Source organism: Filicampus tigris, chromosome 19 (assembly GCF_054856515.1).
Source record: "Filicampus tigris isolate MCC_2025a chromosome 19, RoL_Ftig_1.0, whole genome shotgun sequence".
Lineage (NCBI taxonomy): Eukaryota > Metazoa > Chordata > Actinopteri > Syngnathiformes > Syngnathidae > Filicampus > Filicampus tigris.
In genome coordinates, this window is record NC_141235.1 from 2,452,188 (window position 1) to 2,469,510 (window position 17,323).

The following is a 17,323-nucleotide window of genomic DNA, read 5'->3' on the forward strand; positions in this document are numbered from 1 at the left end:
CCTGATTGTAAATGCCAGGGAAGCGCCGGGGATTTTTTTTTTTATTTTATTTTTTTTATTTTCCCCTCTCCCTTTTGGCCATGATGAGGAGGAGAGCGGAAGCAGCGGATGGCGAGCGTCGGGAAGCCTGTTGCGTCTTGTCTTATTGGCCCTCAGGTTGATTACACCCAAAAACTCCCACCAGGGAGGGAGGGGGGGCTCCTGGGTGTGTGAGTGTGTGTGCGCGCGCGCGCGCGCGTGTGTGTTGATTTTAAAAACACACTTTCCTTCTTGTACTGACTTGCACCCTAAAGTTCCTGGAAGGGTTGAAAGTAACAAAGTACATATATTCAGTTACTGTACTTAAGTACATTTACAGGAATGTGTACTTTGTTTACGTTAGCACGATGACAACAGATATGGAGACGGCAATTTTCGACTTCACAACAATCAGCGGTTTAGCAGAGAGTGAACAATTTTTCCCAAAAAAGGCCTCAAGCAATTTTGTTTCCACTCCCATTTGAAGTTTCCTGTTAAACAAAACACGCAACAAAGATAATTACACCTTGTGTATTGGGAACAACCACATAGCGTTGCCTGAGTAAAATCTGTTATCTTGATGCTAACGAGCAATACAAAACTCCTTAGACAGCCGAACAAGTAGCCTCGATGTACCCCTTAAACAACGCATATTTGAAAAAATGTTCTATAAATAAAGTTGAGTCGTATGGCAATACCCACAGGCATATATTCTTTTTCCTCTGTGAAAAACGACTCGTATAACTGTAGCCTATTGAGTCAGTCTTCTTCATGTGTCTCTATCTGTATTATACTGCCCCCCAGTGGCCAATGAGGGCACATCATAAGGAGCACAGCGGCTGGAAGGGATTAACAGTGTTTCCCTTCATTTTAATGGGGAAAATATGTATCCGCTAGATGTGCGCAGCTAAACATCGGGCCGCTGCATTCTCAACTGCCCCCCCCCAAACCCCCCCCCCCCCCCAAAAAAAACGTGAGGCAATCCAACCGTGAGGCAAAACGGTGGCAATTTAGCGACTAATGTTAGGTCGCAGTAGGCCACAGGATGCTACGTTACATTTTAAATCAATGAGGCGTGTCTGTAATTGGCACAAAAAAAATGTCATCTGGTTTTCTGGGCACAGTAAAGAGAAGTGTGATGACGAGAAAAAGTGAATAACTTGATTAAATATCTCATTTCCTCATTTTGTGCCGGTTGCCTGTTGTCCGTCTTACGGTCACAATGTGGACACAAGCCGGACTGAGACAGCACAAGTCAATAATTGGAAAGCCTAATCCGGCCTGAAGTGAGGTTATCATAGTTTCCATGAAATGAAATGAAATGAAATTAGAATCGCTATTCAAACAGACCTCTTGATTATGCTGTTCACATTTTAACATGAGACCAAGACGACTCCCAACAATGGATCACTACTGTAGAAAACCCCAAACTGGGGCTAAATATCTGCGCCGATGTCCTTGACTTATTTCCACACGACGCATGTGCTCATCTTTAGTTCAAATTCTAATTGAGAGTGAGTGGACGGGCAGCTGTTTATGTTCACTGCAGAACTCCAGAGCGACTGTTCTGGCTCAACGAGCGAGGAAACGTGCCAGGCGCCGTGACAAAGCGCCGACTCGGATGCCACTTGTCACTGTCGCGCTGACTTTGTTTAGCCAAGTCGCGGCGCTCTGGATTGTGTCCGCGTCCCGCTAGAAGAAGCGCTGGATGAAAATGATGGACCAGGGGGGGGCTCCGAAAGAGACACGCCGGGCAAAGCAGATTGTTTTGGTACAGGAGCGTCACGTTCTAGTCAAAGATTGGGGCGGTCTGGATTATGGTTGGATTTTTGGTGAAATAATCCAGCAATTTGATACACTCAATGAGTTACAAATACGATTAATACAATCCTCCCGAACACATGGGGGGGGGGAATGTTTGATGGTCCGATGAAACCAAGGGTGAAGTTTTTGGAACTAGGCCCTTAGTCACGCTCTGATCTGTTGATTTTTGGGGACTTCAGAAGAGGAGTTGTTCATGCGCACGCGTTACATCGATGCGACAGCGCGATTCCTCGCCGCCGTTTGCCCTTTCAAAAGCGGCCGATTAGTGAATGAAACTCATCCCGGGTGGATGTGAATGAGTCCAGTCAGCGACGGTGGCCCAGGTGCAAGCGGCCTCAGACAGGCGCTATTGTGCTGTGGGCCGGCGTTAGGAATCCCCGTCCATTCACTATTGTGCTGCCTGGACGCGGGCTCGCACACACACACACACGTGCACGCATGCAGGTTGGAAATGAGTGCCAATGCGCCGCTGTGGGGGTGCGGAGGTCAGAACACCCCCGCTGGGCCGCATGCTCGCAGGCATGTTGTTTGCTGCTCTCGAATGATTGAGCTAAACGCTGAAGAGAAAGACGGCCAGGAAGCTTTTCATGTGACTTTCCATTGCGTTGCACTTGCACTTACATCACAGCGCCCGAGGGGTGGTGTCGAAAATAGGGTTTCAAGCCTGGGATGTAGTTTTAAGTCTGGGTTCAGCTTTCAAATGAGAAGAATTTCAGAAGTGGCTTGACGTTTCGATACTTGATATTGGCATGGATACGATATTTTTCCCCAGCCCTAGTCAATGGTAATGCATGCACTGCAAGTGTGTTTTAGTTCGCTGGACTGGAATTGTATTAACACGGAATCGAGGGTCAGGCAAACTATCGACAATACTGCTTTGGGGTGGCGTCTTCTGCAAATCAACATTTATAGTGCATAGCTGAAGGAGCAACTTTGCACAGTACACTATATTTCAATGTACACAAAAACTGTTTTTCTTATTTTAAGTGTGTAAGAAACTGCAAATAATTCGCAATGTTGACTAATATGAAGTACGTACTTGTATTGTGAAACATTTTTCAGCCAAATCGCTTCTAAGCAAGTACTTTATTTTTTATTTTTTTAAAGTGATTATATAATCTTTGTTGGGCAATTTATTTGACTTTTTCAGAGTTGCACTGACCTCTTATTAAAGGTTAAGTATATGTTGAAGTAAAATTACCTTAAGGCTAGTAAAAAAAAAATCAATATACGTATCGACATTGACCATTATGAAATATTGGGAGGATATACTTATTCGTACTTGTACTGCCCAGCCCTAGGCTCAGGATTTCAAGTTACAGTTAAATTATGATATTATTTGAATTGTCCAAACTGTGATGTAAAAAATTTCAGGGCCGGCTTGCCGACATCTTTTCTGAAAATGTTGTTTAATTTCACACAAAAGTCTGTTTCTCTGAAAAGGCCACTTTTAAGGTTGACAGGCTACTCATGTGAAGTTTTCTGTCTTCTACTTCCAGCTCAGGTTCCTGACAGCGACGAGCAGTTTGTTCCGGATTTCCACTCTGAGAACTGTGAGTACTTTGACTTTCTTTGTCCTCCCAGAGCTCATTTATCCATCAGATTATTTTCAGGTCTTATACCCCCGGAGATTTTATTGTTTATCTCATGTGATCTGGTCTCACTAGACTTGCTCGTGTTGTTTCTGGCCCGCTGTTGGGACGGCGAGGTCAAACGTGGGCCAGTGGCGGTGTAAGCGGGGGCTCTGTGACTAAAAAAAAAAAAAAAAACTATGATGAAAAAAATGATATGGTGTCTCGAGATTGTGCATTTTTACCTGTCACGGGTGGCTCTGGAATGTATCGTGCGCCATGAGCGGCGGTTCACTGTAATCTCTCCGGCAGACAAAAGCCAGGACACCAAAGAGCCTCGGTATTGTGCCGTGCTGCCCGCCATTTGCATGCTCTTGAAAAGCCGAAAGGGTCCGGCCCAGGAAACCGGTAAAAAAGCGGATTCAGGTCCAAAGATGGTCCTTTGTGCTTGAGGGGAAGATGTAAAAAGGGAAAGCAAACTATTTGAATGTGCTTCCCTTTTGTTAACAATGGCGCTTCAAGATCCAGGCGGGGTGGTGCGCCCTCGTACAAACATCCATTCATGTGGACGGTGCATGTGGGCGTCTTTATGAAGCGTTTGGCAGCTTGGAGCAGAGGTGGCGGACTCACATGAGTCACATGACTTGACTGTTAAGGTGACAATTTCAAGACTTGCGCCGTTATTGGCTTAAACTAACGAAGGACTCGACTTGACTTTGACTTGAACTACATGGGCTCTATTTTCGCGGATAGTGCACATGCGCAAAATGTCTTTAGATTTGCGTTCAAGGATTGTTTGTGATAAAATCAGGGCAAAGTGAATGGCAGTAGTTGCAACTCAAAGACAAAACAACTACGACATCCAACCTGATCAATTTAAAGCCCGCACAGAAAGGTAAGCTAACTAAATTAGCTGAAGAAGGCAAGCTGAACTTCACACTTTAGCAAACCGATAGATGGTCGAACATTAACCGTCGGTTATGCATGCAATGGAAAAGGCAAAGTTATAGACAATACGAAGACATTTTTTTGGGGCAATTAGAAAATGATGTGATTGTGAATGAGGTAGTAAAGCAACAGAAGCTAAGCTAGCTAGCTACTACAGAGTGCTAAGTAGCTCATGTTGCGACTAAGCAAGATTTGATGACTTAACCCTTGTATGCTGCTCGGGTCTGATTGCGTTGTTTTTTGAAAACCCAAAACTCTAGCGGGTCCACCAGACACTGGCTGAGTAACAAATATACGAACACCACACACGGACGGGTTAAGACCTGCTTAGGAAAAGTGATGACTTGACTCGGTTTCCTTCCATTTTCTGAAAGTTAAGACTTGAAGACTAACTTGCAACTTGCACATAGTTTGAGTGACTTACCGCCACCTTTGGCTCGAAAGAAGTGAAAGCCTTCGGCAGGGTTCACAGGGACATCCTGCCCGCCGTCTTTTGTGTGTAAACATGGCGCCATTTAAACCGGCATGTGTCACGATCCCCGCATGACACATGCCCGCCCGCGACATTGTCGCCGTCCATTAGTCCACAAAGCGCCGGCGGAAGCGCAGATGAACCCGAGGGCGCGCAGGGGTCATGTCTACTTAACCTCCTCTGGCCCGGTCAGCCAATCGTCTGTCGGCCTGATGCTAACTGCTGACCCCGCCGTGATTTGCGGGGTCACGGGGGCTCCGCTTTGACGGGCCCTTCATTTAAAGGCGAGGGGACGCTTTGTGTTGACAGACAGTGTCCCTGCTGCTCACAGTCACTCCGACTCTTCAACTTTGACCGCCGTCTATAGTGACACGAACACCAAGGTTTATTCTGGAAGATCTCGTGGGTTTGACGGCTTGCGACTTGACAGGTTGGGATTTTGGCATTGAAAGAATCTGGTTTGGCCCACCGCTGATCCATTGTTTCCCCAAACTTCATTGAGCCAAGACGCATATTTTCTATTAGAAAAATCTCACGGCACACCGCCAAACAAAAATGCCGCAAAAAGTATTCACGAGGCGGCGATTCCTCGTTCAACGTGGGAGTTTTGTTCCATGTATTTACTGTATATTTATATATATATATATGTGTGTGTGTGTGTGTGTTTATATCCAGGACACTGACCAAGTCAATTTGTGAGACAAAGTGATCATTACTTTTGGTGACATTTTTTTTTTTTTATGGTATCATGAGATTTTTCACATGTATATGATGACAATCCCTCAATAAACTAAGACTGGACTAGTGAACCCACGAAAATACTTGACAAAATGACAGAAATCCGTAATAGTATTATTGGAATAAGCAGATTCACTTTGTTGTTACATACAGTGCATATTCTTCTTAGTGCCTGACAGATTAGTATTAGTTTGTTTTTTTTAAATCTGCAGATTTTTTGGAGTTGCGAAGGGGATTTTTGTCTATTTTTTTCCTTTGGTTTCCTTTTTCCGTCAACACAAGGGATGATGGTTTTGTTACTATTGTGGCCTTACGATCTTAAACCCTAAGAATGGGCTCAGTCTTGATCTACTGCCAGGTGTTAAAAGTTCACCCAGCGTTGGAATTGAAAGACATCTTTGCAGGTGACTCACCTGTTATTGAAACTAGCGTGTGTTTGTGTAGTTTGTGTATAATAGCATAAAGCCAGACTCTAATCCCGCCTGGCTGGAGTTTAATTGATGCCTGCGGACAAATGCGGCGCCCCGGCGAGCCTGTTTACCATGTCTGCTTGTTACCTGCATGGGTGTGGCCACCAACAGAAAAAAAAAAAAATAACTACTTAAATAACACAACAGAATGTCAGACTGAGGGATTGCGCAATACCTGCACATCTGTTGAATTTATCTCGCGTGCTCGGTCTGCGGGCTGCCGTGGTGCAAAAGTGTGTGCGTGTGTGTTGGGGTTAGGGGAGGCAGGCGGGGGTGGTCCCGGAACATTTCGGAGTTGCCGACTGCTTCGCCAAGATTTGACGGGGGAGATGTTGACGGTGTGTTGCTTGTTGTGCAAGAACAGCGGCGAAAATGTTGACGCACCTCATGCCCGCCGGCGCAAAATACCGAATGGGTGATGAACACTTTAATCTGGAAAAGTGTCATTGTTGGAACTGGGGCCTGAACAAAACGGGGCAGATTAGTAATTTGTCCCTCGCCAAAAAATCTAGAAAAGTTTACTTGCATTTCTGATTTAAAAAAAGAAAAAAAAATGGAGTAAAAATGTGTTATTGACACGCCCTCATCGCACGTGTTTAATGGTCACTAAACTGCAAAATATGTGAAAACAATAAAAGGATTATTTTCCTACAGTGAAAGTACGATCTCTTCCCGAATCCCGAATATTGTTGCGTGTGGAGGTCACAAGCCAGCATTCGCCGATACGCAGAGAGCTCCTTCGTCTTTGTTTACACTCGACGTGAGCCATTCATAAATTTTCTTCCTTGCCTGCGTAAGAGGAAGTGTGCCTCTCGGCCGCTCGCTCCTTCGCTCTCCATTCATAAAAAAAAAAAAAAAAAAATAGTCCCCCCTCCTTTCCCGCCCATGTCCTTCTTTCCAAGTGGATACTCCAAAGCCCTCCCTCCCTTCCTGTGTGTGTGTTGAATTCTCTGCTCCTTTACACACACGCACACACAGTTTGAGTGTTCCAAGATGTGAACTAATCCAGTGATTTCTGAGCTGTATGGGACGATTGTTTGGTTTTGTGCCTTGCAGTAATTACGTAGGAAGTTGCGGCCGTAGAGCGCCGCTGCACTCCTTTTCGGGGAGAAGACGCGAAAGAGGGCGAAGGAGAGCAAGGAGCCGCTGGAGTCAATGGCGTGGAAGGCGAGCGGAAGCCGGCGTGGAGCTGCTCCAAATGCTCCGTTACTGAACCGAGAGTTTTTGTGCACATTTTTTTTATTTTTTTATTTTTTTTGCCCCTTAATAAGTTCATTTGCACTTTTGGTTTCATTTTTGTTCATGACCGACGTGCTGTGAATAGAGAAAGAGAACTAAATGGCAGCTATTAGTGTCCCAATCAGTTCATTGGGAAGATGTTATGATTCATTAATGCAAGCGTTGTCCTACACACGGACAATGGCGGTCAGGTGCAAGCATGACCATATTTGGCACTGGTTGCTAAGATACCAGACAGGTAAGTAGCCTGGAGACTTATGTAAAAAAAAAAAAAGCAAAGCAAAACAACAACCTTGCTTTTCGTCTTGTGGACCACAGTTTTAGAACGGCTCGATCTTAAAAGGACGTACTCGTCCCTGTGGCACGTCTCCCAGGCGCACCTCCTCCCGTTGGACGGCTGAGCGCCTCCCTCTCCTCTTCCTCACTTCCTGAACATGCGGCCCCATCGCAGTCTTTTTTCTTTTTCCCAAATAGAGGTGCTACGCAACAGCAAAAACAGCCAGGTGCCTGCCAGAAACGAGCACACAAGCCACCAACGCGCCGCCGCTCGCTGGCACGCTTGAGTCCTCTCAAGTCGGCGTGCACACAAACGCGCGAGCAAACTCACACGCAGCAGCGGTTTTATGAATGGGCTGCTTGTGAAAAGCCCGCTGAGGTTGGCGAGCCCTCTTTCACGACACCTAAGAGACGCTTGTTTTTGAGCTCACTTTTCTTTTTTTTTTTTTTTGCTGTATTACGTCATCTTTTGATGCCATTTTGTCACTTATTTACAGTGTTCCCCTGAAAATGAGCTTCCCTCAAATACACCTATTGGTACATTTATTTGGGCAACCTATCCTCCATTATTCTGATCTTGGTGCCCAAAAAACTGTTGAAGTGAGGGGAGGAGCTTCATTTAGTCATTCCATAGCCCTGTCTAATTGAAAAGTAGTCCTTTGCCGCCATCTTGTGACAGCTATCGAGTCAGTAACAAATTAGTTGCATAAGGAGGCCTGAAGAGCTGCTTTATTGCCGTTAAGCAGTTCATGAAGCACTTGGACGGGGGGGGGGGGTGTGGGGGGGGGTGAAGTGGGATCAGCAGCATAGCTTTATGAATGGACAGAAGTGCGTGTGTGTTGCGTGTGTGGCTCGTCTTTCTCCTCCTGGAAGCATGCAGAAAAGGCGCATGACAATGATGAAGAAGAGGAGACTTCCAGTTGTAGTTGTTGGCCTGATGCGTTCAAGGGTTGCCAGGAAAATCAGGAAAATTGCAGGTCTGCTTCAGTCCTCATTTGTTTGTTTGCCTCACAGTAAGATGAGACGACTTTGCCCACCATTCCTGTTTGAATCTTCTCATGTGATTGTTGATCTGCTGACACAAGCCGGTAGGCGTGCTGGTGTTTTTTTTTTTTTTTTTTTTTTTTTTTGCAGCAGCAGAGTGTTGCGCATCGATCCTCAGCCGCCCCCTCCACCCCAGCACAGCAACTGATAGATGACTTGATAGAGATAAAGTGCAGATAAATCAGCCCGAGTAAAGAGAGTTAAGACACATGCGGGTCAAATTGTGTCGTGAAGCATTTAGAGATCTCCCATCATGATATTGAGAGGGAGGGAAGGAGAGAGGTTGGAGGGGCGATGGGGGTTGTTAAAAGGATCAGCAAGAATTATGTGTGGCTCATTTCAAGCCAGTGGACTCCTTATATGCTAAATTGACGCATACCCAAGTCATTTTTGATTACTTTTAGCTAAATTGGCACGTGTGTGCGTTGGGCGTTGTATGATTTCTTATGACATTACAGCGTGCACAATTGTTCACTTGGGTTAAGCAGGTCAGAAATGAAGTCATACAATCTTGCCCAAACACAGTATAGTCGCACTTTAGCCACTTGGCGCTCTGTACCTGTTCACTGCCAGACATTTCCAGACTCTTTTACCCTAACGTTTGGGGAAAAAAAAAAAAATGTGACGAAAAATACAAATAAATACCTGGGATTGAATGGCTGTATTGTGTAAATGTATCAATGGCAGTGAATGAGTTAAAAATGTGACAAAAATGGTGTTTGCTCCCGGAGCAAATGAAACTTGTGAGGGGAGTTACGGCTGTAAATTGTGGTCGAATACGACGCGGCATGCCGTTTCCCGCATATTGCTAGGCCGACGTTTCCTCCGAAAAGCTCCTTGCGTGCGCAATAGTCCCATCGAGCATCGTGAGCTCATTATATCATCTCACTAACGTGTGGATGCATCGATTGCTACATTAAACATTAAGCCAGGGATGGCTATATGGGGGTGGGGGGGGGTGGGTGAGGAGTCAATATGGTGTCAGATTAATTGCATCTCCCGCCCTCGCCTTTAGCAAAATGTCACTCTGGCGGCGCGCGTCCCAGGACAGCCGTGCATTGTCCTGCAGCGCGAGCGTCAGATTTACAGCGGCTCGATGGCTATTTGTCAGAAGCGCAAACGCGGCACATTCGGAAGTGAAATGGACGGCGGGGAGAGCATGTCAAAACGTTGACAAGTCACGTCGAGGCTCTTTGGCGCTCGCGGGGTTTATCGCCCCTCTTTAGTGTGGGACACATCCGTAACGGCCTTTGCCTTCCCTGCAAAAGACACAATAATTTACAACGTAATGATCTCCTGTAAGTCACAGGTGGCAAAAGTACACACAATTAGGTAGAAGTACAGATACTTGTGTAAAAAAAAAAAAAAAAAAGACGATGCTAGTTTCATTAGCTTGTCCATGGCGTTTTAAATTGTGGATTAGCATTAAGCTATCAGACGTTTGTAAAGGACTTGATGTGATTTACCGGTCGTTGTAAACACAAAAAATGCTGGCTTAGGTAGTTTCCCCAATTTTGGTTGCTTTGAAGGCAGCAGTTTTAAGAGCGCAGATCCCCGAAAAGTCGACTTGTCACTTGACGGAAATACTTGCCGTCATTTGGACTGACGTGTGGCGAACGAGTCGGTTCTCACCGTGGCAGACAGGAAGTGCGCTTTTCGCACGGGGAGGGGGGCGGGTGTGTGTGTGTGTGGGGGGGGAAGTGAAAGTGTGACATTGGCAGAAAAGCAGGGCAACGTATGACGCCTGTCAGTCACACGCGCATCCTGTTAGCCAACGTTTTCACCACTCGCTGTTGGGAAAAGGCCGCTTTTCCAATTCTTGACTTTGCTCATGTTGCTGTACTCGTCGCCTTTCTTTACATTTTTTTTCTTTCAAATGTACCACTGCTCGTCCTTACGCAACTCACCATGGTCATGTGTGATGAGCTTGACCCATCCACTTGTTTTACAGTTGCGTCGGGTTGTGCGCCTCAAACCGTTCTGCCAAACAATAAATAATAAACAATACCTCATTTGCATACAAGGCTGCAGGCGTCCCGTCCGAGTTTCCCATCAGCGCCGTTCAAAAATTCATACATCGGATAGGAGAGCACTAATGGATCCGTCGGCGGGCCGGCGACGCGCCGGTCCTGGCCGGCCTCGCTGACTGCGCGCCGACCCGAGAGGAGCGCACATGTCGCGCACATGTTTGCAGGCGCGCCACACTCCAGCGAAAGGGCTGGATGGCGTTTTGTTGCCACACTTCCTCTCCCGCCTCGCCGTCTCTCTGTCATTTACAATGCCAGAAAGCAGAAATAGATTGATGACGTGGTAATTGCTTTTGTGTGTGCGTGTGTGTGTTTTTTTTTTTCTCGCAATCCTGTAGTCTCCTCGACGTAGCGATCCGGCAGTGACTGCTAACGCGGAAGGCCCAAAAAAACCGACTTTTCCAGGCAGTGTGAACGGCGCTTGTATATCTGGCCTAATGTTTACGGTTGTTGATTGCGTTGTTGTGTGGCTAATGTCATTAGCCATTCTTGTCAATCAATAGCTTCCTTTTTAACCTTTCAAACCAGCGTGGTAGAATCGTCTTCAGTGGCTTCATTGATCGACGCAAATGGCGGCCGACGAGAAGCAGATAAACCCCCGAGGAGTTAAGAACTTGGCTCTTGTCTGTGCCTTTTTTTTTTTTTTTTTTTTTTTTCCCCCCCTCTTTGTTCACGTCACAAGGTTCTGGCGGTGTTTGACACTCGGGCCGATGTCCGCTGAGTTGCTGCCAGCGAGGCTGTCGTGCGCTGCAGCCTTCCAGAGGCTGGAGACTTGGCAGCGTTTTGCATAAACATCCCGTTCAAGAGTGTCCAGAAAGATCCAGTTGTGTCTTCACGCCGGGCTTCCCTGCAAGTGGGGCCGCCCTTCCGCGGCTGCCAGACGTTTGTCTTTGGGAACACGTGCAAGTCATGGCAAGGACTTGTTGACCTGATATTAACACGCTTCCGATGGCTGTCATGCGTGATTATGCAATTGTTGGCTTGGATAAACAGTGACGATCGAATTTGGCGCAGGCGAGTTGCACGCGCCGTGGGAGGAGCAGTTCAATCTAAAATTGTATTTATTTTTTTTTTTAAACGTTGAGTTCAGTGGGAATGAGGTTGACATTTTTTTTACATTACCTTTCGTGGCTCTAAGATGGAAAATTGCTGTTTTGTAAGACCTAATTTGGTGGTCTCATGCTTTCTCAGGCAATTACATTCTGCAGTTGTTTGGCAGCATATCGTCGCTGTCCCGTGAAAAGCGCTTATCTCCAATTTTGGAAACTTTTTCATTTTTCACTTGTAACATGGAAACATTGATTCATGTAAAAATAAGAAAATGAAAAAAAAAATATGGAGATAGGTGTTTTTCACATGACAGTGACGATATGCAAACGATTTTTTTTTTTTTTACCCATGTTGTTGAGCGGCGCAGTATTGGGCCGTTCTCCTCAGAGCAGTTGCATGTTAGCGTTCTAAACGAAGCAAAGCGGTACGAGTTGAAAGCGCAACTCCAACGTGTCCCTGCGGACTGCTGTCGTTCACGGACGCTTATTTTAGTGAGTCGCTCGCATCCGCGCTTGTGTGTTTTGGGAATCCCACAGGAATCCACTCGCCATTTATTCCCACTGGTGCGCCTCAGCCGAGAGGCCCATTGTGTGGCAATGTGTGTTGGATGGATCGGCGGCGGCGGGGGAGGGGGGTGAGGGGTGGGGGGGCATCCCGTGCCGGCCCGGCCCGGCCCGGACGCCTCTTGTGATTTGTTTGCGGTGAGTGTGTTGAATGGGAAGCCCCTGAAGCCCCTCCCTCTGATGTAATGATCCCTTCACTTCCTAAAGCACTCAGCCATGACCGTCACCTTTCTGACCACACTGGATATTTACATATGTAAAAGTACGCCCCCTCCCCATCCCCGCCTTCAGTCGGTTGGGAGTCGTCCGCATTTGTCGCCCCTGACAATAGGCAGTTGCCGTAAAATTCCAGCAAACAGATAGGAGAAGGCCTTTTGAGCTAGCTGCCGGGAATCTTCCGTCTGGTATGCTTCAATCCGAACATCTGCTTTGTTTCGTCGTTTCTCGTTATCGTCCGATTAAATTTCACGTTCCGGCTCTCCCGATAATGCTCGTAGGCCAGAGGCGGGGGACTTGAGTCACACGACTTGACGCGTCACACGCCAGTGAGACGAAAGCATCGAAAAAGGAGCCGGTATCGCCCCCAAATAAAAAGCACCCGAGGAACATGGGTCTCTCGCTCCGTCTTTCCGTTTACATGGCGGCCGCTGCCGTGTAAATGTGGACGCCATCCAAGCGCCGCCTTTGTTTTCATTCGGGGATTATTTTGGGAAGTGCACGTTTGATTTGAGGAAGCTCGCCAAAACTGACCAGTCGACTCAGGACAACTCTGGCAACGAAATGATATTGTGCATACTAACCCTGATTAAACACCTTCGTGGTGACCTCTTATTAAAGTAAAAGTATTATGTTAGAATAAGTTTACTTAAATTCAGCCTTTTTTTTTTTGTGGTCCTTATTTTGAAGAGTAAAAAAAAACAAAAAAAACATTCTATCACTATTGACCAATATGAAATACTTGTAAACTTTTCAGTCGTATAGCCCAGCCTTTTTCTTCCCTAGTTAAATGGACTACATATGACATTTTTTTAAATAAAAAATGTGACTTCATTGGCATAAAATTACTACTTTTTTTCCTCTATAATCTATCAATTTGGTATTGTCACTTTAGAACTTTTTCCTCAAAATGTTTCGTCACTTAGCGGCTTTTTTTTTTCCTTGTAAAATTCAACGTAGCTACACAACATTTTTCCTCACAAAATGTTTGCAGGTTGCGACCTCCCAAATTGCGAAAGAGTTATTTTTGTCGCTGTTCGGGAATCACGCGTGCGACTTAGAGCAAATAAGTATTGTGTTAAAAGCTGTAAAAGGAGCAAACAAAAAAAAAAAATGAACGACATTGTTGTTCGTCTACTCATGAACCGGTGAGCAGAATTTCCTTTTTTTTTTCTTGAAGGAATCTCCTCCAAAACGACCAAGCTCTCTCTTTCACTTTTGGGCCACACATGCTTGCTGCTTGTCTGTTTTTTTGTGAATGAAGCGCAGCGTGCAATTATCCGGGCTGGCCCCCACCCTCCCCACGCATACGCAGGTACACGCCCACAGAGATTCCAGACACACACATGAATGAATGAATGCACCCCTCCCCCATGTGGAAGTGCACAGCTGCTGCTGTTTACCCTGCCGGGACCAGAAAAACATCCTGTACACGTCTCGGGCCGAAAGCCTCCCCTCACATAATAAACACCAGCCCTCGGCACAGCTTGAAGCTTCACTTTGGATGTTTTTCTTTGAGGGACGGGGGTGGGGTGCATTAGAAAGTTCCACCAGGAGCCCCCCCCCCCCCCCTCAACCCCCTCCAGCTTTTCCTTTGATTGACAGCTTGGTTTGACTGCGCAGATGTGAGGCTTCCCTATTGGGTCAATATCAGCTGACGCGAGATTGTCCCGTTGCTCTAAAAAAAAAAAAAAAAAAAAAAAGTCAACATCTGGATGCAAATAGGAAAGAATTCCCATTTTTGCGTGCGTGCGCATAGTTGGCACGCAGGTGTGACGTTTGCTTTCGTGGCAGACTTGTTTAGCTTTGAGGAAGTTCACTGTTGTGTCTGCAAGCATCAAGGCAAAGTGGGAGAGGAGACTTTGTGCCTGGAATGTGCCCGTGCGTTTGCTGCGCACGCACGCACTGTGTTGCGTGTGAAAGAGGGCGTTGAAGCGCTTGAATAGAAATATCCTGCATCGTGCCTTTGTATATAATCGCACTCGAGTGACACCAAACAAAGGTTTCCGTATTGCCCTGTTATTACAATAAAGTCTTAAAGTCCCCGTCAAGTCAAAACAAATTTCCCTTGTTAATCCGACCCGCCAACAGAGAAGCGTGTTGCTAACGCACCTGACAAATTTGAATGATTAGAAAAGTTAAAAACCAAGCCACCCTGCTCAACTGTCACATAAACGCCATTACTACAACCAACACGAATGGATACTACAGATACTAGTTCTTCATTTATTATCTTTCACATGCCTCCTAAAAACTGCTGTTTGCGCCATGAAAATATCCGCCGCTGGTGCAACGAGAGGCGCTAGCCAACAGCTAGCTTGTCCGCCGCGTCAACTCCTCGCTTGGATATTGAAATCAAAAAAATGTTTACGTACAGTTGAGATCCGCTGTTCAAAATGTTTCGAAACATGTATTTTGAATTTTTTTTTTTCCAGAAAATGTTTCACTCCTTCTGAACCCCTCTGGTGCTAACCGTGAGTCTTTTGTCTCTTCTCTGTCTTGACAGCGGTGGCTTTTCACAGTCCGCCTGTCACCATCAAGAAGGAGCCACAGAGCCCCGGCTCGGACCCCAGCCAGTCGTGCAGCCACAAGCCCAACTTTGGCTACGCCGCCAGTGGAGAGCAGTGCCTTTATGCCAGGTGAACAGCAAAACGTCCTTTGACCTCCAAAAATCCGCTCCCTAGAGAAGGTTCTTGTACCAAGAGACGATACTAGTCCGGAGTTGTTCTTGTCCCCCGAGGTTTTAGACCTACGAGGTTCAAGTCCCAAGAGACAAAGCTGTAGTCTAAAGGGAAGGCCAAGTTCTGGTCCCGAGGCAAGCTTACAATCTTGAGAGATGGTCTGGACCCAAGAGAAGGTTCTAGTCTTAATTGAAGGTCCAGAGAAATCATTCGAGTCCAGAGAGGTTTTTGTTATGAGGGATTGTTGTAGACCCAAAAGAAGTTCAAGTCCCAAGGTCGAAGTTATTGCCAGTCAGAAATGTCTCTCTGGTAACAATGCCATCAAATTATTTCAGAGGTGTGTTTGCGTGTCTTCCGCAGTGCCTATGAGCAGAAAAGGGCTGGCGCAGGGGGGGCCAAGCGGTCCTGCCCGGGCACCCCCATGTCGCCCATGCAGCAGCATTACTCGCCCAAACCCGCGGCGGCCGGCCGGCCCGACGCCGGCTACATGAACCCCTCGGCCGCTTCGCAGCCGTTGCCCAGCAACACGTACCCCCTCAATGCCAGGTGAGCCTCAAACCCAGATTTGACCCGTGTCAATTTCAAGTTGCAAACGTCAATCGTCTCGCCGGCTTCCAGATATCAGGGCCCCTCAGGAGACCCCATGTGCCCTCAGTTCCCCGCCCCCTCGCAGGGCTTCCAGCGAATGCCCTCCGCCCCGACGGGACACGGCTGCGGGGGCGGTCCAGGCGCTGGCGGCGGGGGCTACCACCGGCAGCACTCGGACCCCTGCATGCCCTACATGCAGCAGAGCTTCAAACAAGAATATATGGACCCCCTCTACGAGCGGGCGGGGCATGTGGGGGCGCATGGCGCGGGACCGGGGCACGGCCGCGTGCACGGGCCGCCGCCGCCGCCGCCCCACGGACCCCAACACCCGCACTCGCACCTGCACCCGCACAGGTTCCCGCCGGCACATATGATGGTCAAGCAGGAGCCCACAGACTACACCTACGACACAGGTGAGAAGGGCGAGGACGCAAACAAGCTAGCCCGCTCATGTCAGAAACACGAAAGGGGCACACATGCTAACAAGGCCAAACTCAAACAACAACAAAACTCTCAGGAGAAAATACTCTCATATTTTGAGAATTCTTTTTTTTTCTTTTTTTCTTTTTTTTTTTTTTAGAATATTTTGAGCCTTATTTATACGACAAAATAAATTCAAAAAGTTTTTTTATTTTTTTTATGTCAAGCGCTTTTTATGATAAAAAAAACGCTTTATCAGGAGTCAATTTTTCAATTAAAAAAATAGTCTAATTTTCTCGAGACTGTAAAATTGCTATATGGAAAAAAAATACCTTTTTTAGAAAAGGAACTTAAAAACGGTTTTGCAGAATAAAATCGTAAATTACTAAAAAGCAATAAAAAAGAAGAGGTACTGTAATAGGAGAAAAAAAAAAGTTAATTATTAAAAAGTTCCGTTTTTAATCATTCTTATTTTAGGAGGTAAAACACTTTCTCTTATATTTTTGGTGATTTCTTCTATTTTGCAAATGTTTTCTTTTGGTCAAAATTGTGACAAAAATAAGATCAAATTGGGGCCACACTGGGAAAGAAATCTGCTAAAATGGGAAAACAGCTGCATTTAGAAAAAAAAAAAAAAAAAAAAAAATTTAAAGACGTCTTTAAAACTCCTTTGGATTGGGACCAAAGTTGACGTCTTGAGCATTTGCACTGAAATGTTTTTGGTGAACAAATCCAAAGTTTTTCTGGCTTTATAAAGTGAGGCAAAACAAAATTTTGCCCCTGCTTTTTGTCATCTCAGTCAGCTGTGGAACAAAATGTCCGTAAAGAAGCAAACTTTTTCTCCTTGAACCAAAGTGGACTCCTCCTACCCTCCACTTTACTCTTCGGACACTGGAGGAAAAAAAAAAAAGAGGGAGAGGGAAAAAAAAAGAAAAAGGTTATTTTCTGGCACATTCACACCTTCTCCTTCCTGCTTTCCAAAGTCTTCCCTCATCGCGGAACCCCCCTCCCCCTCCCTCCCCCTCCCTCCCTGGATGCGGTGGAGGAATTTCATTGAGAAAATGGAGGGCAGAGGAAAGACTAGAGTCCCCGGCGGAGGCGGCAAGGTTTCACGTTGCACCGGCGGCTTCCTTTTTGCTGCAGCCCCATCAAGTCATAATGGAAAAATGAGCGTGGCC

General features: G+C 46.4%; 1 protein-coding gene across 2 annotated transcripts in view; it reads left to right on the forward strand.

Annotated features, from left to right (window-relative positions):
• etv4 (ETS variant transcription factor 4) overlaps window positions 1–17,323 on the forward strand; it is a 37,733-nt gene that overhangs the window by 9,546 nt on the left and 10,864 nt on the right. For both annotated transcript variants that reach the window (XM_086016595.1, XM_086016594.1), the window contains 4 exons: window positions 3,342–3,395; window positions 14,963–15,095; window positions 15,498–15,683; window positions 15,756–16,138. In XM_086016595.1, the coding sequence (XP_085872721.1) occupies window positions 3,342–3,395; window positions 14,963–15,095; window positions 15,498–15,683; window positions 15,756–16,138 (756 nt within the window). The remainder of the gene's footprint in view (window positions 1–3,341; window positions 3,396–14,962; window positions 15,096–15,497; window positions 15,684–15,755; window positions 16,139–17,323) is intronic.